Source organism: Agelaius tricolor, unplaced genomic scaffold (assembly GCF_023055355.1).
Source record: "Agelaius tricolor isolate 1412-34295 unplaced genomic scaffold, bAgeTri1.0.p SCAF_9, whole genome shotgun sequence".
In the NCBI taxonomy this organism is placed as follows: domain Eukaryota; kingdom Metazoa; phylum Chordata; class Aves; order Passeriformes; family Icteridae; genus Agelaius; species Agelaius tricolor.
In genome coordinates, this window is record NW_027269269.1 from 23,233,567 (window position 1) to 23,253,100 (window position 19,534).

Below are 19,534 nucleotides of genomic sequence, written 5' to 3' on the forward strand. Positions count from 1 at the left end.
AGGACAGGCTGAGAAAATCGGCTCTGTTCATCCTGGAGAAGCTCCTGTGGAGACCTCCCAGCAAGCTTCCAGTATCTGAAGGGGGCTACTGGGAAGCTGGAGAGGGACTCTTCGTCACTGTTGTGATAGGGCAAGAAATAAACTGAAAGAGGGGAAATTTAGGCTGGATATTAGGAAGGAATTCTTTACTGTGAGGGTGGTGAGGCACTGGCGGCTGTGGGGGTAACCATAGCCACGTTCAAGGCCGGGCTGGACGGGGCTTTGAGCAACCCGCTCCAGTGGGAGGTATCCCTGCCCTTGGCAGCGGGGCTGGGACTACATAATCGTTAAAGTCCCCTCTAACCCATGACATTCCGGGATCCTATGGAGCCGCGCTGGTCACTTCTCTGCCTCAGCAGTGGCACCTCGCTCGCCGCGGCGGCGGGCGCTGCTCCGAACGCCCGGCTGTCCCCCCCTCGGCCGCCGCGCCTTGGTACGGCCCGCGGGGCCGCGGTGCGCGCTGGGAGCGGGCCCGGCCGGCGCGCGGGGGTGCGGCCGTGATCCCGCGCCGCGCTCCCGCCACTCCCGGCACATCCCGGCCCGACATGGCCCTCAACAAGTCCATGCACGCCCGCAACCGCTACAAGGACAAGCCCCCCGACTTCGCCTACCTGGCTGGCAAGTACCCCGAGTTCCAGCAGCACGTGCAGACCACCCTGGCGGGCAGGGTGAGGTACGGCCGGGCGGGATGCGGCGGGTGGGTGTCCCGGTGTGTCCCCCTGCTGTGTCCGCCCCCGGTGTGTCCGCCCCCGGGCACCCCTGAGAGCTCCGCGTGTGCCTTTCAGCCTGAACTTCAAGGATCCCGAGGCCGTGAGGGCTCTGACGTGCACCCTGCTGAAGGAGGATTTCGGGCTGACCATCGATATCCCCGTGGAAAGGCTCATTCCCACCGTCCCCTTGAGGCTGAACTACATCCACTGGGTGGAGGATCTCATCGGCCACCGGGATGCTGACAAGCAAACCCTGAGACGAGGCATTGACATAGGTAAAGCTAAATGTTTAAATCCTTATTCACCATCAGCGAAAGTAGCAGGTACAATTTGTTGCACGGGAAAACGTCAGGTTTGAGGAACAAAGAGATCTGAGGTGTGCTGGCTGTGGTGGGAGCAGTCTGAGCTCCACAGGTGTTTCATGTGCCTGCTGGGTGGGCAGCCTTGCTCTGCACAAACAGGAGCATCGTGGCAGGCAGTTACGTGGCTCTTTAGGGCCTCGAACTCACTTGAGTGCAGCTTTGTGTGCTGTGCTTCTAGAAATGCAGGCAAAAATTTCATTCTAAAGGATCTATAAAGTGTTTCTCCTCAGTGTTCTAACTAGCCAATTGTGTCTTGCCGCTAATTTATTAATTTTTTTTTTGGATGTCTGTACCAGAGAGTTTGTGAGTTGCATAGCAATATTTTTTAGTGCTCCACTTAGTGACATGTGACAAGGGAATTTCAGTCAAAAAAAAGTGCACCAACACACATGTACTAATTGGGAAAGACAGCACCTGATCCTGACTCAAGCTTTGGAAGTGGTAAGTGGTAGAGAGATTTGTTTGAGTGTTTGAACATTTCCATTGTTCCAAGGAATGTGCCCTTTAACATCAATATGCCTATGGAACTAATTTAATTTCAGTGTTTATCCAACCAAGTGCATATTAAATGGCTCTACAAAGATATTTACTGTATGTATTTTGATGTACTGATTACTAGTGCTGCATTAACATTTTAATAATATGATAAATGTAATCTTGTAGTTAAAAGGTAACTTTTGTAGTTAAAATAAGAACTGTGTAAGTGGGATTTTTTTTTAAGAAAAGAATGAGGCACTCGCAGCGAGATAGCAGCCATAGGACACCTAAATCTTTCAGAGAAAAAGAATTTATTGCCTTCTTATCAGAAGAAATGAACTTCTTCCTGCCTCGAAGGCGCTGTTAGGATTCAGAGGAAGAAGGTGATGATGACCAGACAGAATCCTGTGTCTGAATGTAATTTATGCATCATGTATGAGATGTATGAATATGCAACAGGCTATTGTTTTTAAGGGTTAATCCTCTGTTAACGGGTGTCCTTTTTCGGGCTTGTGCTGCCCAGAAAAAGGTACCCGGACATCCATAACTCTTTGTCTCTATTGTCTCATATTGTCCTAATTCAAGTTGTCCAAATTATTATTACTCAAATTGTATTACTATTTTATAACCATTTTATTACTATTAAACTTTTAAAATTTTAAAAACAAGTGATTGGTGTTTTTCACATGACATTTTTTCCTGTTGTTATGGGTGTATTTGATAAGTGAATGATATGTCCTTTTAAATTTTTTATTTTAATTTATTTCAATGCAGTTATATATGTGAGCTGAATTGTAAAAGAGGCCAAATTAGAAACTAGGGCAAATGCCAGCTAAGCTGTGTTTTGGTTGTAGATGGTCAAAGATTTCTTGTTTATTGTTGAGAACAAAATGTCTTTTAAGTTGGACCAAGCATCAGTAGATGGATGATACTGTCTACTTTCAGTCTGGATTATTGGGTTATATCAGGATGGTATCTAGATTAGGCAGAAGATAAATGTAAACAGTAGAGGTGTGAATTTATGAGATGTACACTGATGGCCATAATTTGGTTTTCATTGGAAATAAAAGAAAAGTGTGCTCCATAAGAACTTCCACACACAAATAATAAAACTGGCATTTGGATTCCCAATCTTTGGTTATTCTGGATGAATTATTTAAAAGGCACTAGTGATAGTATATTTGAATTTAGTTCACATCTTTTATTTTGTCAATAGAATCTTCCTTTACAGTTCCAGAGGCTTGATTTCAAAGACTGTTTTGTGCTGCAGAAAGCTTAAAATGAAATTGAGAGAAGTTGGAATTTCCTTTGTAACCTGTTTTAATGCTTGACATTAAAACTTTAAAGTTACTGAATTCCTCAAAACTGAGGTTCAGTAATCTCTGTTACTGTATCAGATTTTATGTTTCTTGGCATCAGCTAACATGACTTCTTTTTGTAATGGGATTTTTTGTTCTCCTGAAATTTACTGACTTGTATTTTTAGCTGGAGTTGTGCTGGATACTAGGTTTCCATCATCACACGTGTGTTCACAGCAGCTTTCTTCTAGTAAATTTGGAATATCTTAGACAGTTTCTGTGCATTTGATATTAGTTTTAATTTTTGAAAATGATTTCTATGAACTTCATCACGGTAGGTGGCTGGGTAGAAGAGACAGATCCTCTAAGTCCTCCACATACTGCAAAATCTTCAGTTTGAGTTTGCATGAGCTTTGATGTTTCAGCTTTGGAAAAGCAGGAAGTCATCCAAGAGGGACTTGACGAAGTGCTAGAAATAACCCCTTGCTGTTGTGTACTGACAGATGAAGTTATTGATGTTTCAATAAGTCAGTATAACAGATTCTAAATATATGTCTGAACTCTAGTTTTGTGGTGGTGGGATATCTTTCCCTTTTCTTGTATCCATTCCCTTTAATCCTAAATTTGGTTGTCATTGATAACTTGATCACCTTGGTATGCCATGATTATTTTTTGCTAGTATCTCTGTTTACCAAGTTTTTATCTGTCTGTCTTTCTTTTTGAGTATCTTAATTGATACTTAATTGACACTTTCTTTGATAGTTTTGAACATTAGAGAAAGGCAGTCTGGTGGAACAGATTTTTTTTTTTCGTGGCTATTGTATGCATCAAAGTAAATTGTTTGTGATAGATGATAGAAAAGTGCAGAAGAGAAATTTATTTGGTAGGGTTTTTGTTTTAGTAAAGCCAGAATGTATTTGGCTTTCTTTCTATAAATTAACCATTGTCATATAGAAGAAAAATGGCTTAAACCAAAGCTGATAGTTTACTAGAAATTAATTACAGATTATTAATTTTTTTCTTTTATTAAAAGTGCATATTGGACAATGGTATTTTTCAAGTTACAAAAATTAAGTTCATTAAAGAATTGAGTAGCAGATGATCAATAATCAGATTAATAATCAGCAGATGATTAATAATAAATTTTCTTGAAGTTAGTTCTTTTTGGTGTAATAAGTACATAGTTAACAGCCACACTGTGTATAACACCAGTACTTATTTTGCCTTTTTCATGGATTTTCACTTCTGCAGGGACAGGGGCATCCTGTATATACCCATTGCTTGGAGCAACTTTGAATGGCTGGTATTTCCTTGCAACAGAAGTGGATGACATGTGCTTCAATTATGCCAAGAAGAATGTGGAACAGAATAACTTGTCTGATCTTATAAAAGGTACAATGTTATAAGGTATTTAGTAGCACATGAATGTTCTGGCATATTTTTGCCATGTTCAGTGGCATATCAGAATGTGTATTCCTTCCAAGTACATTTTTTACTCAATTATTTGCTCAATTATTTTTACTGGAGTAGAATATTTACTTAAGTCAATATTTACTTAAGCCAAAAAGCTGCCTTGTCTAGCATGGGATGTGTGGATAGAGAAATACTCTTCCTTATCAAAATCTGTCAGAAAAATTCACCCTGGGGTGTTTTTATCTCTGTATTCCTTGTCTGTTACTGAAGTATTTCTTAGTGTTTGGGCTATTTCTGCTGGTAGGAGACCTGGAATGCTCCCCTTGGATAATTGCATGATGCTGCCACAAAATGTATCTTGTACAGAGAGTTCCTCATCCTCACTTCTTGAATGAAGTCCTGACATTGCCTGTGGTAGCAGAGGCAGCATGCCAGACTTGGTCTGGGAATGAGCTTGGAAAGTTTTCTGAAGGAGCTCAGTGTAATAAAAATCAGGTCCATTTATGAGCTCTGAATAAAAACTTTTGGAAGCATGCATTTGAACAACATGTCTTAATCTGTTGTCCATGTCAGTCTTGAAGATCCAGAACTTGATGTGGAGAACAATGAGAGTTTTCTATCACTGCTGCCACTGATTTTTAGTGGTGTGGTGGTGTTTCAATACACTGGAAAAGCAGCTGGCAAAGGAACAGGCCTCATGTGAAGCTTTAGTGCCTGTAGCTGTAAGGGCTTAAAGCACATTTGTGGTTGTGTTTGAGAACTTGGCATAACTCAGGTAGTCCTTGTTGTTTTAAACAGATTCATGTGGTTCTGCTGCTGTGTATAAACATACAGGCTGTTTGTATGCTAGTCCTTGACCTGAAGTCTTTATTTGCATGGTGATATTTGTTACATCTCTTTTGTAGAAAGCATTGTTTAGAAAGTACTGGTTTTATACAATGTATAATGTATATAGCTTGTTAAATAAAATATGAAGTTCTTTACTGACCAAATTCACTTTTTCTAATAGTGGTTAAGGTACCACAGAAAACTCTTCTAATGGATGCACTGAAAGAGGAATCTGAGATCATTTATGATTTCTGCATGTGCAACCCCCCCTTTTTTGCTAACCAGTTGGAAGCTAAGGTAAGGTAACAACCTGCATATTATAGGTACTTCAGTAGTCAGTGAAAAGGTAGCATCAATTTAACCTCTTGGTTAAATTGATGCAAGGTTGAGTGGAAAACCCCAAATCATCATGAATAGTTTTTAAGTCTTCTCCCTCCTCATCACCTAGCCCCTAAAGGAAACTTAAAGAAAACTTCTGAAAACTTAACTGTTACCCCTCCTAAAGTGGAGAATGAGCTGTAGCATTCTTTCACAAGTTCTCACTGTCTTAGAAAATGAGTTTGGAAAGTAGACAGCTGGTAAATCTGAAATCAGATGCCTGCTGCATAACAGGCACCTCTGTAGTGCAGGGGAATTAGTTCCTGGAATTTTGCTTAACTGTATTTTTCATTTCCTTAGTCATGTAGATGGTGTCATACAGGTCATGCAATACCCACTAAATATAGTCAGAAATCTATAAAGCAGGGCAGTAGCAAGGAAGGTTTAAGATTTAATTAAGCACTACAGATTGTAATTGCATAGATGCACTTAGCATGTCTTACATGTATTGGAACCACATATTTCATATTAGCAGAATCCTGATGTGACAAGTACCTTAACTAAGTTTGAGATTGTGGGGAATTCACTCAGCTATGTTTATTTTGAGTGGATCTTTGTTATCCATGGTTCTGATGGGGGGAGGATGAGTAGAGGTCATGGTGCTTGCTTCCCCTAAAGATTAAGATAGGAAGCAGTGTAAAAAGCAGCATAACATTTAATGAAATGTTCATGTCAAATGTTTTTGTTTTTTAATCCAGGGAGTTAATTCTCGAAATCCACGGCGTCCCCCTCCCAGCTCTGTAAATACAGGAGGGATCACAGAAATCATGGCTGAGGGAGGAGAACTAGAATTTGTCAAAAGAATTATTCATGATAGTCTCCAACTTAAAAAGAGGTTACGGTAAGTGTTTTGTTCCAGTCAAAAAACTCCAAACTAACACCTTTTATCTTCATCTTTGGCAGAAGTCATGCAACCATGTTATTTCTAGTACCTATGATCCAGTGATACCTGCTCAGTTTGCTTGATGATAATTCCACATCCAATTGTTCTTGAGCAGCAATTAGAAGTTATTGCTGGAGGTATTTAAAGGCAGAAGACAAAGCCTGTGCAAGTGACATTTGTAGCTTGCAGCAAAATTAGCACGTGTACCTGATAAGAGACAGATCAGGGTTCATTCTTGAGGATTTTTGGGATGGAAGAGGCTTTATGATACTGCTTAGTTATCTGTTAATTACCTAAAAATTTCTATCTTTTCCTGCCTGAATTTTGGTAACTTGCAGCTTTGCCTGCTATAGGACACTGTTGTACTGAATGCTCTCTGGGGTGAGCATAAGCTGCAATAAAACCCATAGTGAGACCTTGTTTTGACCTTATTTTGAAACAGATGGCATGTCTTCAGTTTTCTGACTATATCATCAGGCTTTCACTCCCCCAGTGTTGGACAAAACTGTCCCTTGGTAACTGGGAAATCTTAAGTTTTGTACTTCAATATGTTATATTTATGAATAAACTTTTTTGGATCCAGTCACCAAAAACTGTGGAAGATGGGGTTGTAAAGCTTGAATAATAATTTAGATGAAGAGCAGAGCTTCATCTAAAGTAATGTTTGGGAGATTCTGAAGATGTGGAGCTGGGTGGAAGGATAAGCTTCACTCGAAGTGGGAAATAACTTTTTTCCTTTCTTTTTCCTGATTTTTTTCCTCATGAAATATGGGTTATGTGATGGAAACCTGGATAAGTGAGCACAAATGATAGTCAGTATGTCTGCTTTTGAGCATGATTACTTGCCAATAGTTGGTTATTCCTTTTTGTTCTGATTCATTCTCCAAAGAAAGTGGAGAAGTTGAAACAAATTCTTGTAAGGTGTAGCATCTTCCCCATAAATGAAGTCACTCTTTGAAACAAGATTGCTTTTAGTTCATATGTTGTTTCTTAAATACTCCTAATGTGTTTCTTAAAAGCTCAAAAAGATTGCCCTGTCCAGTCTGTCTTTGGACCTTCTGTTCTGAATTTTGTTGTACTATGTCCTAGTCACTCTGATTAAGTATGATTTTTTTTGTTGTTGTTGTTTTGGTTTTTCATTTTGTAATGTGTGCTTTGCAGATGGTACAGTTGCATGTTGGGTAAGAAATGCAGTTTAGCACCACTGAAAGAAGAACTTCGAATCCAGGGGGTGAGTTTGCATAGAGTCCCTATATATCCTTCCTATGTTCTATTCAGAATATAGTATGCTTCAATGTATGTGGGTAATTATTGTTGAATTATTTCCTTACAGAAAGGAACTGCAATTCCTTGTTAGGGAAACAACTGAGGTTTAACTGTTGTAGATTCAAAACTGACAGATATTTAGCAAATATTATCTCCAAAGTTTTGTCTTTAGCACATGTTGGAGTATGTCTTCAGTCTAGAAGATTCAGGGTTTCTGCTTTAAAATAGGCTTAATAAGGCTGTAGTGAACAAAAAAAAAAAAAGAGAACAAAAAAAAATTTCTAGCTTTCTAGCAATTTGGTTGATAAAAGAAATAGTAACATGATTTAAGTGGCAATGTTGTTTTGTTTGTATTCAATTCTGGCACCAAGTAAAATTCTCATTAAAGAGGGCTGTGCAAAGGACTTTTGGATGGCTTTCTGGAGGAAGCATACTCTTCACTAATTCCCATACAAAGAGAATAATTGTGAGATCTGTCCTTGTATACAGTTGAAGGGAAGAGAATGCATGGTGAAATAAATTCCCAGAAAGATGAATTACCAAAAGCAGATGCTGAGCTAGATACAAAATATCTGATTTTCCTTCTGTGTCCTTGAACTGTTGCACCTCAGTCTTAGTAAAAGGAGAGAAATGAGAGAGGGCCCTGACACCTCTGAGCCATGTCAGAAAGAATCTCCATTTGTATAATGAGATAATATGCCTTGTTTTGAAATGTGTGCAGTAAAACAGTGTTGTTTATTAATCTGAAATAATGTATTGCTTCTTTGCATAGGTCCCTAAAGTCACTCACACGGAATTCTGCCAGGGACGCACCATGAGATGGGCACTGGCCTGGAGTTTCTATGATGATGTGCAAGTACCTGTAAGTAGCTTAATTCTGGTTTGCCTGTGATTTTCTCTGCCTCTTACTTGAGGAAGGGGCTAATGAGCTATAACTACTGTGATACAAACTGTTCTTCTTCAGACTGGAATATTGGATGTGCTGGGCTGTATGGACTGGACAGTGGAATTTCTTAGATAGCTGCCAGTCTGTTAGCAGTTGTGACATGTGATTCATGAGTGACCCCTGTTGAGGGTGGAAAAAGGAAGCCGTTGTAGGAACTTCCTGTGGCTTTCAGTGAAAATAAGGATCATTTGTAACATACCTCAAATAGTTTAGTAGTAATAAAAATAATATGCTAAGTTTGGGGCTGGATTTGAATTTAAACTTCCTTCCGAGAACTCAGTTTTAATTTAACATGTGGATTCTGTTACCAAATAGGTATGACCACGTCTAACTCAGACTTGCCTACATGAATGTAAGTGGAGCTTGTTCACCTTAAATGTGAGCCAGTTGGTTTTTTGGATCTGGATATTTGTATATTTGAATATAGGTATAGACAATAACAAATCTTAAGGAAGATGCAAGTAAACCTTCAGTGCAGTTGGATCAAAACGTGGATATTGGCAGTTGGCCTCTGTTCCCAAGAGCAGCCACACTTTCTCAGCTCATGGAGAGCTCATAGTTTAAAGGAACCAATGAAGCTTTTTGCCTAATACCTGAAGATAAACTCCCTCTGTCCATCAGGCTAGCATAAAGTGCATGATCCTGTTAGCTGGTTTGAGTCTGAAACTCCTGGGGGTGAAGTGGAGCACGTGCCAAATGAATGACTGCTTAGTGCCTTATGTTACACTCTTAATCCTTGTGTCTAATGGAATCACAGTCTTCTGAGAACAAAAGTCACCCCATTAATACTGCATAGCCTTGTAATTCTTTTCTTTCTTTCTTCTTCTAGTCACCTCCCTCTAAAAGAAGAAAATTAGAAAAACCACGAAAACCAATTACATTCATGGTTTTGGCTTCTACAGTCAAAGAGTTGTCTGTCAAAGCTGCAGCTATGGGCTGGGATGCTGTAGAAGCTATTGCTGTGGTTAGAGCCTGGGTAGAGAAGATTCTCACTGATCTGAAGGTACAGTATGAAGTATTAGATGTTAAAACAACGTCCTAATTGAAATCATAACTGTGAGAGGATCATATGAAATTCTGTTTTCTGCAATAGGTTCAGCATAAACGTGTTCCATGTGGAAAAGATGAAATTAGCCTCTTTGTCACTGCCATTGAAAACTCCTGGATTCATTTGAGGAGAAAGAAACGAGAGAGAGTAAGGCAATTACGAGAACTTCCTCGAGCTTCTGAAGATATTCTGCAAGCAATGGAGGAGGAAAAGAACAGCCAGAAGAGCGTGAGCAACAACTCGGACTGTGAAAACCCCAAGGCTGAAGACTCTGAAATGGCACCTGATGAGGATGTCCAGATGACAGCAGGTGATGAGCAACCAGAGGAATCTGCTGCCAAGGAAGAGCACAGTGATCCTGTGAAGGAAGAGGAGATGGAAGCAAAGCAGGGAGAAACATCACATGGGAGAGGTTCCGGTGATGTGAAGGAGGAACCTTGCCCTTCAGAGGAAGCTGGCAATCTGACAGTGGGAAAAGAGCCTGGCCCTAAAGAAACTAGTGGGGGTTTTCTCTTCAAGTGTTTAATGAACGTGAAGAAAGAAGGAAATGATGTAGTAGTAGAAATGCACTGGGTTGAAGGACAGAACAGAGACTTGATGAACCAGCTGTGCACGTACTTGCGGAACCAAATTCTTCGATTGGTTGCTAGTTAGCTCTTTTTCCTACTTTGGTAAAGTAGGTCTGTCCTCAGATTTTGTAAACTATTTTTAATGAATTAAAAATTTCAGATAGCAAAACCTGTCTTTTCCCCCTTAAAAAAAAAAAGAAGAGTAGAATGAAGATAGATGTCTCCTTTAGTATTTTAAGTAGGATTTTCAAAACTGTAAGGAGGACATGAAGTGATGAGGAAGTAATAGATTTCATACTGCAGTTGTTAAACTACGTGTTGAAGTGAAACATGTTTATGCTGTGAACATTTTAAATATCAGCAATGCTTATTCTGGTCTTTTTCTGGCAGAATAGAAATATATATTGTTACTAAGTGGAAATCTTTACTGAGTTATTTTCTTCAATATTTTTTCAGTACTAATACAGGAAACGGTTAGTCTTTGGTGGGAATTGTTTCCTGCAGTGAGAGCCTTTAGCCGAGGATTTATGTATGCCTCTCCTCCCTTTAATGTATCTAACTTTTGGTCAACAGAGTAGCAGCATAGATACATTCTCCTAGTGTCAATTCATTAAAAGAATTGCTTTAGGGAAAAAGTGTTTGTTGTATTTATTTGATGCTTGGGCTCTGCAACACAGAACTTGAACAATGAAAGAAACTTTTTGAGCTGCTTGATTTAAAGACGATGAAAATACGTTGACCCTTCCATTAGACCATCCTTTACACTTACTCAGATATAATTGTCTGAAATGACAGCAGTATTCTTAAAGAATTTTGCTTCCATTTAATTTTAAGATTTAATGATGGGAATGAGAGCGCATGCTCTTCTTCAAGGGCCAGAAATTTCTGCGAGCATGTGTTTGAGATGATGACCACCGGTCCTGCTTCCTGTGAAGTCAGCCTCCTAAGCTGTGATCCATTTCTCTGAAGAGAGATACAGAACATGAAGAGCTTTTCTGAGTGGAGTGTGGGTGTGTGTGTTACCCAAAACAAAGCAGTGGTGTCCAGAAGGAAATTACTGTGGGTGTTCATACTCACACTCCTGCTTTCAATGTTCACCCTTTGCTGTCCTTATTTTTGGAAAGATCAGTATGTTTTCTTCAGTTGAAGTGAAAAGCAACTTAGAAAAACCTTATTTTTTGATATAAAATGCTTCTTAACACTTCTGTGGGTGATGGACAAAGACATGCATTTTTCGGGTACTGCAGAATTTTCGTAGAACTGCTCCTCATATTCACGTTGCTGAGGAGAGGTAAAACCAGTCCTAGTCTTTTAGAATCTGAAACAGCTATTTTGGCGTCAGAGACATTAGAAACAGCAAACGAGGCTGTTTGTCCTCTGGGCTCTCTCCTGCAAGGTAAGCCTTGTTTTGTTGAAGCAGACCCTTCCTTCATTGAATTATCTCAGCCTTTCACCGGTACAGCGCGCGTTACCGCACGCTCGGAGCGCTGCCTCAGCAAACGCCGGTGTTTTTACACGGACAGCCCTTACTCTGCGGGGGCCGCACGCCTCGGGCCTGCCGGGCTGCTCGGTTCCGTGCTCCCTCCCGTTCCCTGTTCCCGAGGCCGCCCTCCCGTCGGCCGGGGCGGGGCCAGGTTTGAATGGCGCGGCGGGAAGATGGCGGCCGCACCGTTGTCTTTCCCCCGAGCGGTGCCGTCGCAGCCTCGGCCGCGGGGCTCGGCGGCCGCAGCTCCCGCACGCCGGGGCGGGCCGTGCCGCCCGGCCCCGCCGCTCCCCGCCGTGCTGTGCTGAGCCCCCCGCTCGGCCTCGACCTCTCCCTGCGCCGCAGCGGCTCGGCAGGTACCGGCGCGGGGAGCGCTGCCCTTCTCTCCCGTTCTCCTTCTTTCCCTCGCCGCCTCCCCTCGGTCGTGCAGCGCGGCGGGTCGGGCCGTGTTGGGCAAGGGGAGCGGGGCTGCCCGGGGCAGCGGGGCGCTGCTGGAAGCGGCCCGGGACCCTCCGAGCCTCTGCGGGCGCGGGGCCCCGGCCCTGAGGGCGGCGCTGCTCGGGCCGCGCTTCGGCCCTTCCTTTCCCCATGGAGGGTAGCGGCTCAGCCGAGAGACGGGCTTGTGTTAGCGAGGTGGTGATGGAAGCATTTTCTGCACCCCTCGCTATGTAATCGAGGAAGAAAATAAGGAAATGTGTGTCCTGTGCACAGGTGTGAGATGGGGGCATGCTGTGTGCCGTGTAACAGTGGGCCTTATTTTTGGATTGGCCTCTAGGTGCTGCCATAACACAGCAATCGGTATCGTCCGTTCTCTTTGGTATACCAGGCTAGGTTTGTTTACCTACGTTGAGAAATCGATCAAAGAACACATATAGAATACAGAAAAAGTATATTTCTGTATGCAATATACAAGATTTTGTATAAACATCTTGTGGCAAGGTGTCATATCAAGTACTCCTGCTGCCAGACAGAGCCACTTTAAGTGATGCTTCTAGATGCCATACATAAATTTTACCAGCTTATTGTGCTCTTGAATCAAGAGAGAAATCAAGATGTATACAGCATCGAGATTGTATACAACATCTTAAATCAAGATATTTACAAAGCATATTGCAGTTTCATCTTTTGTGATTCTTCTCTTTTGTGATTTTTCTGTAACTTTTTAAAGCATTTACATCTCTCGGTCTCTTCTCCAGTCATGTCACATCTTCTCTGATGTGATTATGCTCTGCAAGATACAATTTCGTCAATTTCTGCAAATGGAATGGGGCAAGGAAATGTACACATTTCCACAGTCAGCTCCCCAAAGACAATTCAGTAAGCAGCACTCTTGTGTTTAACTGGCCCCACACTCTGGAACGGTTTTCCTTCTGAGAACTCTAATACCTAATGCTTTTAACCAGCAATTTGTGTCTTCCTAATTTTGACTGTTTCTTAGCATTGTTTTAGTAAATAAAAAAAAGTTAGTTTCACAGGTTTACTTCTGTATATAGATGTCTAAGCCACAAGTTTCCAAACACATCTTCAGTTCTAATCTAAAGATATTCTCCAAACAGCTGAATCACCTGATCCTTTACTCATTCCATCTTTTACATAAAATTTGTTGGCTTGAACACTAGGGAAAAAGCTTGAGGTCCCGTCACATAGGGTTTTTTATGTTTCTGAATCTTAACTCTTGCCATATTAGTCACTGTATTTGATTTGCATAGCAAGTGGGGGGACTATAAAGCTTCTGGTGGCTTCTGTGAGAAGCCACCAGAAGTTTCCCCTATGTTGAACTGAGCCAATGCTGCCACTGGCCAAGGCCATCAGCAATGGCAATAGCCCTCTGGGATAATGCATTTAAGGGGGAAAAAAGCCTGTACAATGGCACCTGCAGCTGGAGGAGTGAGAGTATGGGGTGGAAGCAGCCTGCAGACACCAAGGTCAGTGAAGATGGAGTGGGAGGAGGTCCTTCAGGTGCCAGAGAAGAGATTTGCCTGCAGCCTCTGGTGAAGACCATGGTGAGGCAGGCTGTCATCCACCTGCAGCCCATGGAGGTCCATGGTGGAGCACAGATCCACCTGCAGCCCATGGAGGTCCATGGTGGAGCACAGATCTACCTGCAGCTTGGGGAGAACCCTGTGCTGGAATGAGTGGTTGCCTGGAGGAGGCTGTGGCCCTTTAGGAAGCCCACATTGAAGCAGGCTCCTGGCAGGACCTGTGGAGAGAGGAGTCCGTGCTGGAGCAGGTTTGCTGGCAGGACTTTTCACCCTGTGGGGGACATGAGCTGGAGAAGTTCATGGAGACTGTCTCCTGTAAGAAGGACCCCACACTGGAGCAGGGAAGGAGTGTGAGGAGCTCCTCTTTGAGGAGGAAGGAGCAGCAGAGCCAATGCGTGATGAAATGACTGCTAATCCCATTCCCTGTCCCCTTGTGCTGCTGGGGGGAAGGAAGTAAAGAAAATTGGGAGTACAGTTGATCCTGAAAAGAAGGGAAGAGTAGGGGGTAGGTAGTTTTAAGATTTTGCTTTATTTCTCATTATCCTACTCTGATTTGATTAGTAATAAATTAATTCTCCCCAAGTCAAGTGTTTTGCCTGTGATGGTACTTGGTGGTCTTTCCCTGTTCTTTTCTTCACTCATGAACCTTTCACTGTATTTTGTCTCTCCTGTCCTGTTGAGGAGGGGAATGACTTCGGGTAGCTTTGGGTAGCATCTGGTGTCCAGCCAGGGTCAACCCACCACAGTCACAGTTTAGGATGGACAATTCTGGTCTCCTCTGAATTCCCCTTGGGAAGTCTGTACTGCTTTGTAGCATATTTCTGTTCTCTCACAATGGTGCATAAATTTTTGTTTAGTATTTTATGGTACTTTGATTACACAAAGTGAAGCAAAGCTGCGTAGAGGAGACTGATCATGCAGCAGTGACAGCCTAGATTGGGGTTAACCTCAAGGCAGCAGTTGAAGTTTTTAGTGTGATGAGAGAAGAAATGCTGGCTGCTTATGCAGGCTGATATTATTAATCTAGCCTGCCCTTATGCTGTCAACAATGGTGGGAAGTTTCTTTTAGAATTTTTTGAACCTACCAGTAGAAGAATGGATGCAGTAGAGGCAGTAGACACAATTATTTGGTTTTCGTCTCAATTTGACAAGGTCTTTCACAAAATGCTTTTACTGGAACTATATATATTTATGGGTGATAGGGGAGGCATTCCTGTGCATCAGAAACCTGGATGGGACAAAAAGCTTGAGTTTTCTTAATGGCTTGGAAAAACAGAGAAGGAGAGGGAGGAGGCAGTGTCTGTAGTCAGCACAAAGTTGTTTAGGGTTACTAAGACAAGAAATAATCAGCAAGGAACTTAATTAAGCTAGAGGAACTGGCAGTATTGTGAAGATGCTATCAGTGTTAATAAACTGAAATATGACACACTGTACAGAGTATCTTGGGCTGCTTGTTTGCTTTAGGTTGTGGTTTTCATTCATCTGTAGAACAAAAAAACCCTGGGCAGTTCTGTAATCAGTGAGAATTAATGAAATTTCAGTAGCAGTAACTTCTTAAAAGGGGAAGACAAGATGGCAAATACATTGCAATGCTATTACATCAATGAGTGCTGAAACTCTCTCTGACTATGTATTTGGTAATGGCTGCTCTGTCTCAAAAGCAAATACCAGGGCAAGACTTTGGTGAAGGAATTAATTGAATGTGGAAAATCTTACAGGAGGAAAAATTGAAAAAAAGATGTCAGAAGATAAGAAAAATGGTGAACCATCCACACAAAATATTGAAAAATAGAAAAATAAACAGATAGTTTATTGCCTTTTCTTGTAATACAGGAGTTTGTAGAGAAGTTTGACATTTGGGTGTATAACCTAAATGACCTCAGATGCAAAGATGATACTTGACTTTTTAAATTTTATTTTTATTTTCTCCTTCCAAAGGGCAATATCAGCAGGTAAATGTTCCTGAAGACCAAGCAGACAAGTTGCTCCTTGCAAGCTGGGATCTTCCCAAAGCAGTTCTGGAGAAATACCACAGTCTGGGAGTAGTGCAGATGTTTGAATGGCAAGCAGAATGCCTGATGCTTGGACAAGTTCTGGAGGGAAAGAACCTCGTTTACTCAGGTATGCAAACATCTGACAAAACCAGTCCCCCCCTACCTTTTCCACTGCCATTTACAAGGCCTTACTGGTGCTGAGACATTTGGATCTGACAGGTAGAAAAGTCAAGATGTTCTTCTGGAGACATATTAAGATCTGTCCCATTTCTGTACCTCAAACTTGACTTAATGATCTCCTTTCCAGATGCGGAGAGAGACTCTTTGCCCCATTTTCTCTGTTAAAGTTCCTTTAGAAGTTGATAATTAGGAGTCAGCTAATGGTGACTCTTTTTTATTACAGACTGTCAGCTAGGAACTGAATGATACCAACAATTGAAGATATACATACTTCTGAGAATATTATTTGCTATTAGTTTTTTTTCAGTCCATTTGTCATTTTTCATCACATATTGTGTGTGGGGTGTGTGTGCAGGAGGGGAAGTAATGCAAAAGGAGAAGGAGGACTGGTGGACTAGAAATGTGTAGGAAATGACAGTTGGTTGTCTACCCTTCATGGGAAAAAGGTTCTAGAGCAGCACTGAGAGGATGAAGAACTTGGAAGAGAGGTGGGTGATTTTAGTCTTCTTGACTCTTTATAGGGGTGACTGCAAATGTGGTTGTGGGTGAGAGACATCAACTGAAGAGTCCCACCCCAAGTTCTCCAGTAACTGCTTTCTATGCTAGATTTGTGATGCTTTTGGATTTATTTTTTAAACTTTAAAAATTAATTAATTCCCCCCTCCCCTTTTCTTTTCAAGCTCCTACCAGTGCTGGAAAGACTCTGGTCGCAGAATTGCTTATTTTGAAGCGAGTCCTGGAGACTCGTAAGAAAGCTCTTCTCATCCTTCCCTTTGTCTCTGTGGCCAAGGAGAAGAAATGTTACCTGCAGGTAAGTAGAATTCAAGGAGGGTGAATTTGTGGGTAGTAGTTGTTGGGTCATGTTTTTTAAACAGAAATGCAAAAGCATGGATTTTGGGGGGAAAAAAATTGCTGAGTTTTTTCAAAAAGAAATTGTAGATAATTTAAAATTTGCTCCAAGCTGGACATAAAAAATATGAAACTTTTAGCCAAAAAGGTAAACTTTGAAAAATTTTCCAGGGTCGATTAAAACATTTTATTTCAGCTTTGACTCTTAAAACATTGTTACTTGCATTTATTCACCAATTTGATAACAAACAAAATTTAAATGAAGTCTTTGATGAAAGATCATGTTAGGAAAAATACAAAGGGAAGGTGTAAATGCTGTCTTAAGGATAAAAGTATATTTTAGCTTTCCTTGGGGTATTCCACCACAATTTTGTGCATTTGATTTCACTTTAACTTTGCTATTTTTTTTTCTGCCAGAATATGGTTATGTCTTGGTTTCCTTGCCCCAGCTATTTAAAAAATAAAATTACAGTGGGAACACTCTACAAGACATAAATATTTTTCTTGAAAGACTTCCATATCAAAAATTGTTGCCATTAGCTAATGACAATGACTAAAACCAAATCCAAACCCAGCAGACATTTTTGCATGTTTGTTATAGTTTCTAGCAGTTAAGACAGTTTGGTTGTTCATCAACTGAGATGGTATCTTAACTTTACAAATTGCTAGGAAATTTTACAAACAAAGTGCAAAGCTACTTTGAAGTGCTTGATAATGGAGACACGTTTTTGCTTTAATCTTGTAAAACTGGAGGACTATCAGTGCTCTGTTCTGCTACTCCTGGAAAGAGGTTTGGCCACAGCTTCACATGCTTGAACTCAAAAGGTGACCTACCTGTGAGGTGCAAATATTTGTATCTTTTTTTAATGCCCTGTGGGATATGTCAAAACTTTGGAACTGCAGTGAGGAGACCTGGAAGAGAAGAAGTTACTGTTTCTTGGCTTTCAGTGTGAGATGTGTCATCACTGTGTTTGGAGTTCCATTTTGGCTTTTGCCCAGGATTTCTCAAGAGGAAGGTGTCTTTTTACATAAGCCACTGATATTATAAACTGTTACACTGTGTGTTCCTTAACATTTTTAATATTAGATCTTCTTATACATAGCAGGGGTCCTCATCTTTTACTCAGTTATGTACACTGTCTTTCAATGTGTCCTCTGTGGCTTCTGCTTTGGAAATAAAAAATGACAGTGGGGAGATGTGTCACTAACTGGCTGGGATATGGCTTTAATCTGATTAGTTGGCATTAAAAATACTAGAAACTGTAGATGTAGAGTGCAGGCCTTTATGTGATTCCAGCAGGCAATGGTCAGAAGTTCAGAGTTGTAACCTTGGCATGATGTTCTTTATCCTTGGAAAACAGGCCCTCTTCCAGGAGGTGGATGTGAGAGTTGAAGGCTACATGGGAAGCATGGCTCCTGCTGGACGTTTCTCTGCTCTGGATGTTGCTGTCTGCACCATTGAGAAAGCCAATGGACTAATCAATAGGCTCATAGAAGAAAACAAAATGGACTCACTGGGTAAAATACTACAGCTTGGCCATTGTGGGGTTTACATATTCTGAGTGCATGTGAAATCATAGGATGCTTCAAATTTTCTGAGTTCCGTAGGTGACAGACATACCATATAGGAATATGCAGCAATTTTCTTCTTCCAGAGAACCTCTTATTTGGATTTAGAAGGACAGGCAGCACTGTTCCATGTAGCTCAGCAGCTGGGATGAGTAGGTAGAATCTGCAGGCTTTAGTTTGTCTCAAATGGATGGCAAGCTGCATTTAACAATGATTCCCATTGCTGGGAACTGTTCTCTAATTAATAAAACTGAATCAAAGTTCTGAGACATGTTTGAGTTCAGGAATATGTTATGTTCGTTTGTTTTAGACAGAGATTGTGGAATCTAAGATCTGTCTTCATTTAGCTTGAGGAAGAGAAGGAATTATATTCTGTGCTCATCTGGATCCAGATAAGCAGAATGAATACATAGTGCTCCTCTGGGTAGGCATTTTGACTGGGAGGGCTGTGCCATTCATTTCTGTCTTGTTTGCTCAAAACCCCTCTGTCCTTGTAATGTTGGCTCCTGGGTCACTGTGGCCCTGATGGCCACTAGATAATGAAAGTACTCATTAAGTATTGGGGATAAGATAAAAGCTGAAGAAGCCCAATGTTTCCATGTACTCTCGAGAGAGATGTGCTTTCCTGTTCTAATCAGAAGTTTGTTCTTCTCGTTTTTTCTCTGCTCCAGAAAGCTATACCCAGTTATGTTTTACACAGTAATCCTTCCCATCTTCACTCTGTCCTGTAACATAAGCTGGGTGCTATTTTAAGAATATAAAAATAGATGAGGATCGAACTGCTCTGAGACCTCCACCTTTGAAACTGCTGTTCTGTGTGCATCTGGTATCATCATAATCTGCTGCATTGTGTACCAGAAGAGCTTTTTAGAGAGAAAATGGGAAATAAAACCTTGTAGGTTTTTTCAGAGTGTGAGATCATGGGATAACACATTCACACCTGGTTCTATAGGGGCTGAATCACCATGAATGCTTTAGAGACTGCCAGTGGGCTGGAGGATGAGTGGTGACTGTTATGCAGCATTTTAAACTCATTCAAATGAAGGCTCCTGCAGTCCAGCTTGATTCTTGAATGTATATCCTCATCCCTTCACTTGGAAGAAAACCTGTTATTTATATCAATATATGGCTATTTGGTTTAAGGTTTTTTGCTTGTTTAAGCTAGGGTTAGTGTGATCCTATGTCACCACACTGTGCAAGCTGTACTGCCACCACAAAGAAGACAGTGGGGTCAGGATAAGCAACTTTGTGTTGGCTTGT

At 41.3% G+C, this 19,534-nt stretch overlaps 2 protein-coding genes across 2 annotated transcripts in view; both read left to right on the forward strand.

Annotated features, from left to right (window-relative positions):
* The first annotated feature begins 498 nt into the window (after positions 1-498).
* METTL16 (methyltransferase 16, RNA N6-adenosine) lies at positions 499-10,852 on the forward strand. The gene is made up of 9 exons (XM_071433254.1): positions 499-712; positions 825-1,024; positions 4,138-4,278; positions 5,309-5,424; positions 6,204-6,346; positions 7,550-7,619; positions 8,427-8,516; positions 9,430-9,603; positions 9,694-10,852. Exons 1-9 carry the CDS (start codon positions 585-587, stop codon positions 10,300-10,302), a joined length of 1,671 nt encoding a protein of 556 aa, XP_071289355.1. The 5' UTR covers positions 499-584; the 3' UTR covers positions 10,303-10,852.
* A 1,005-nt stretch (positions 10,853-11,857) lies between these two features.
* Positions 11,858-19,534, forward strand: part of POLQ (DNA polymerase theta) — a 53,037-nt gene continuing 45,360 nt past the window's right edge. The window contains exons 1-4 of the mRNA XM_071433256.1: positions 11,858-12,056; positions 15,621-15,803; positions 16,537-16,667; positions 18,067-18,223. Of these exons, the coding sequence (XP_071289357.1) occupies positions 11,858-12,056; positions 15,621-15,803; positions 16,537-16,667; positions 18,067-18,223 (670 nt within the window). The remainder of the gene's footprint in view (positions 12,057-15,620; positions 15,804-16,536; positions 16,668-18,066; positions 18,224-19,534) is intronic.

What these genes read in the sequence shown, in the direction of transcription:
- METTL16 (XM_071433254.1), top strand. Translation starts at nt 585, where the DNA reads ATGGCCCTCAACAAGTCCATGCACGCCCGCAACCGCTACAAGGACAAG. An exon ending in CTTGTCTGATCTTATAAAAG is followed by an intron (nt 4,279 to 5,308) that starts GTACAATGTTAT and finishes TTTTTCTAATAG; the next exon opens with TGGTTAAGGTACCACAGAAA. An exon ending in ATGATGATGTGCAAGTACCT is followed by an intron (nt 8,517 to 9,429) that starts GTAAGTAGCTTA and finishes TTCTTCTTCTAG; the next exon opens with TCACCTCCCTCTAAAAGAAG.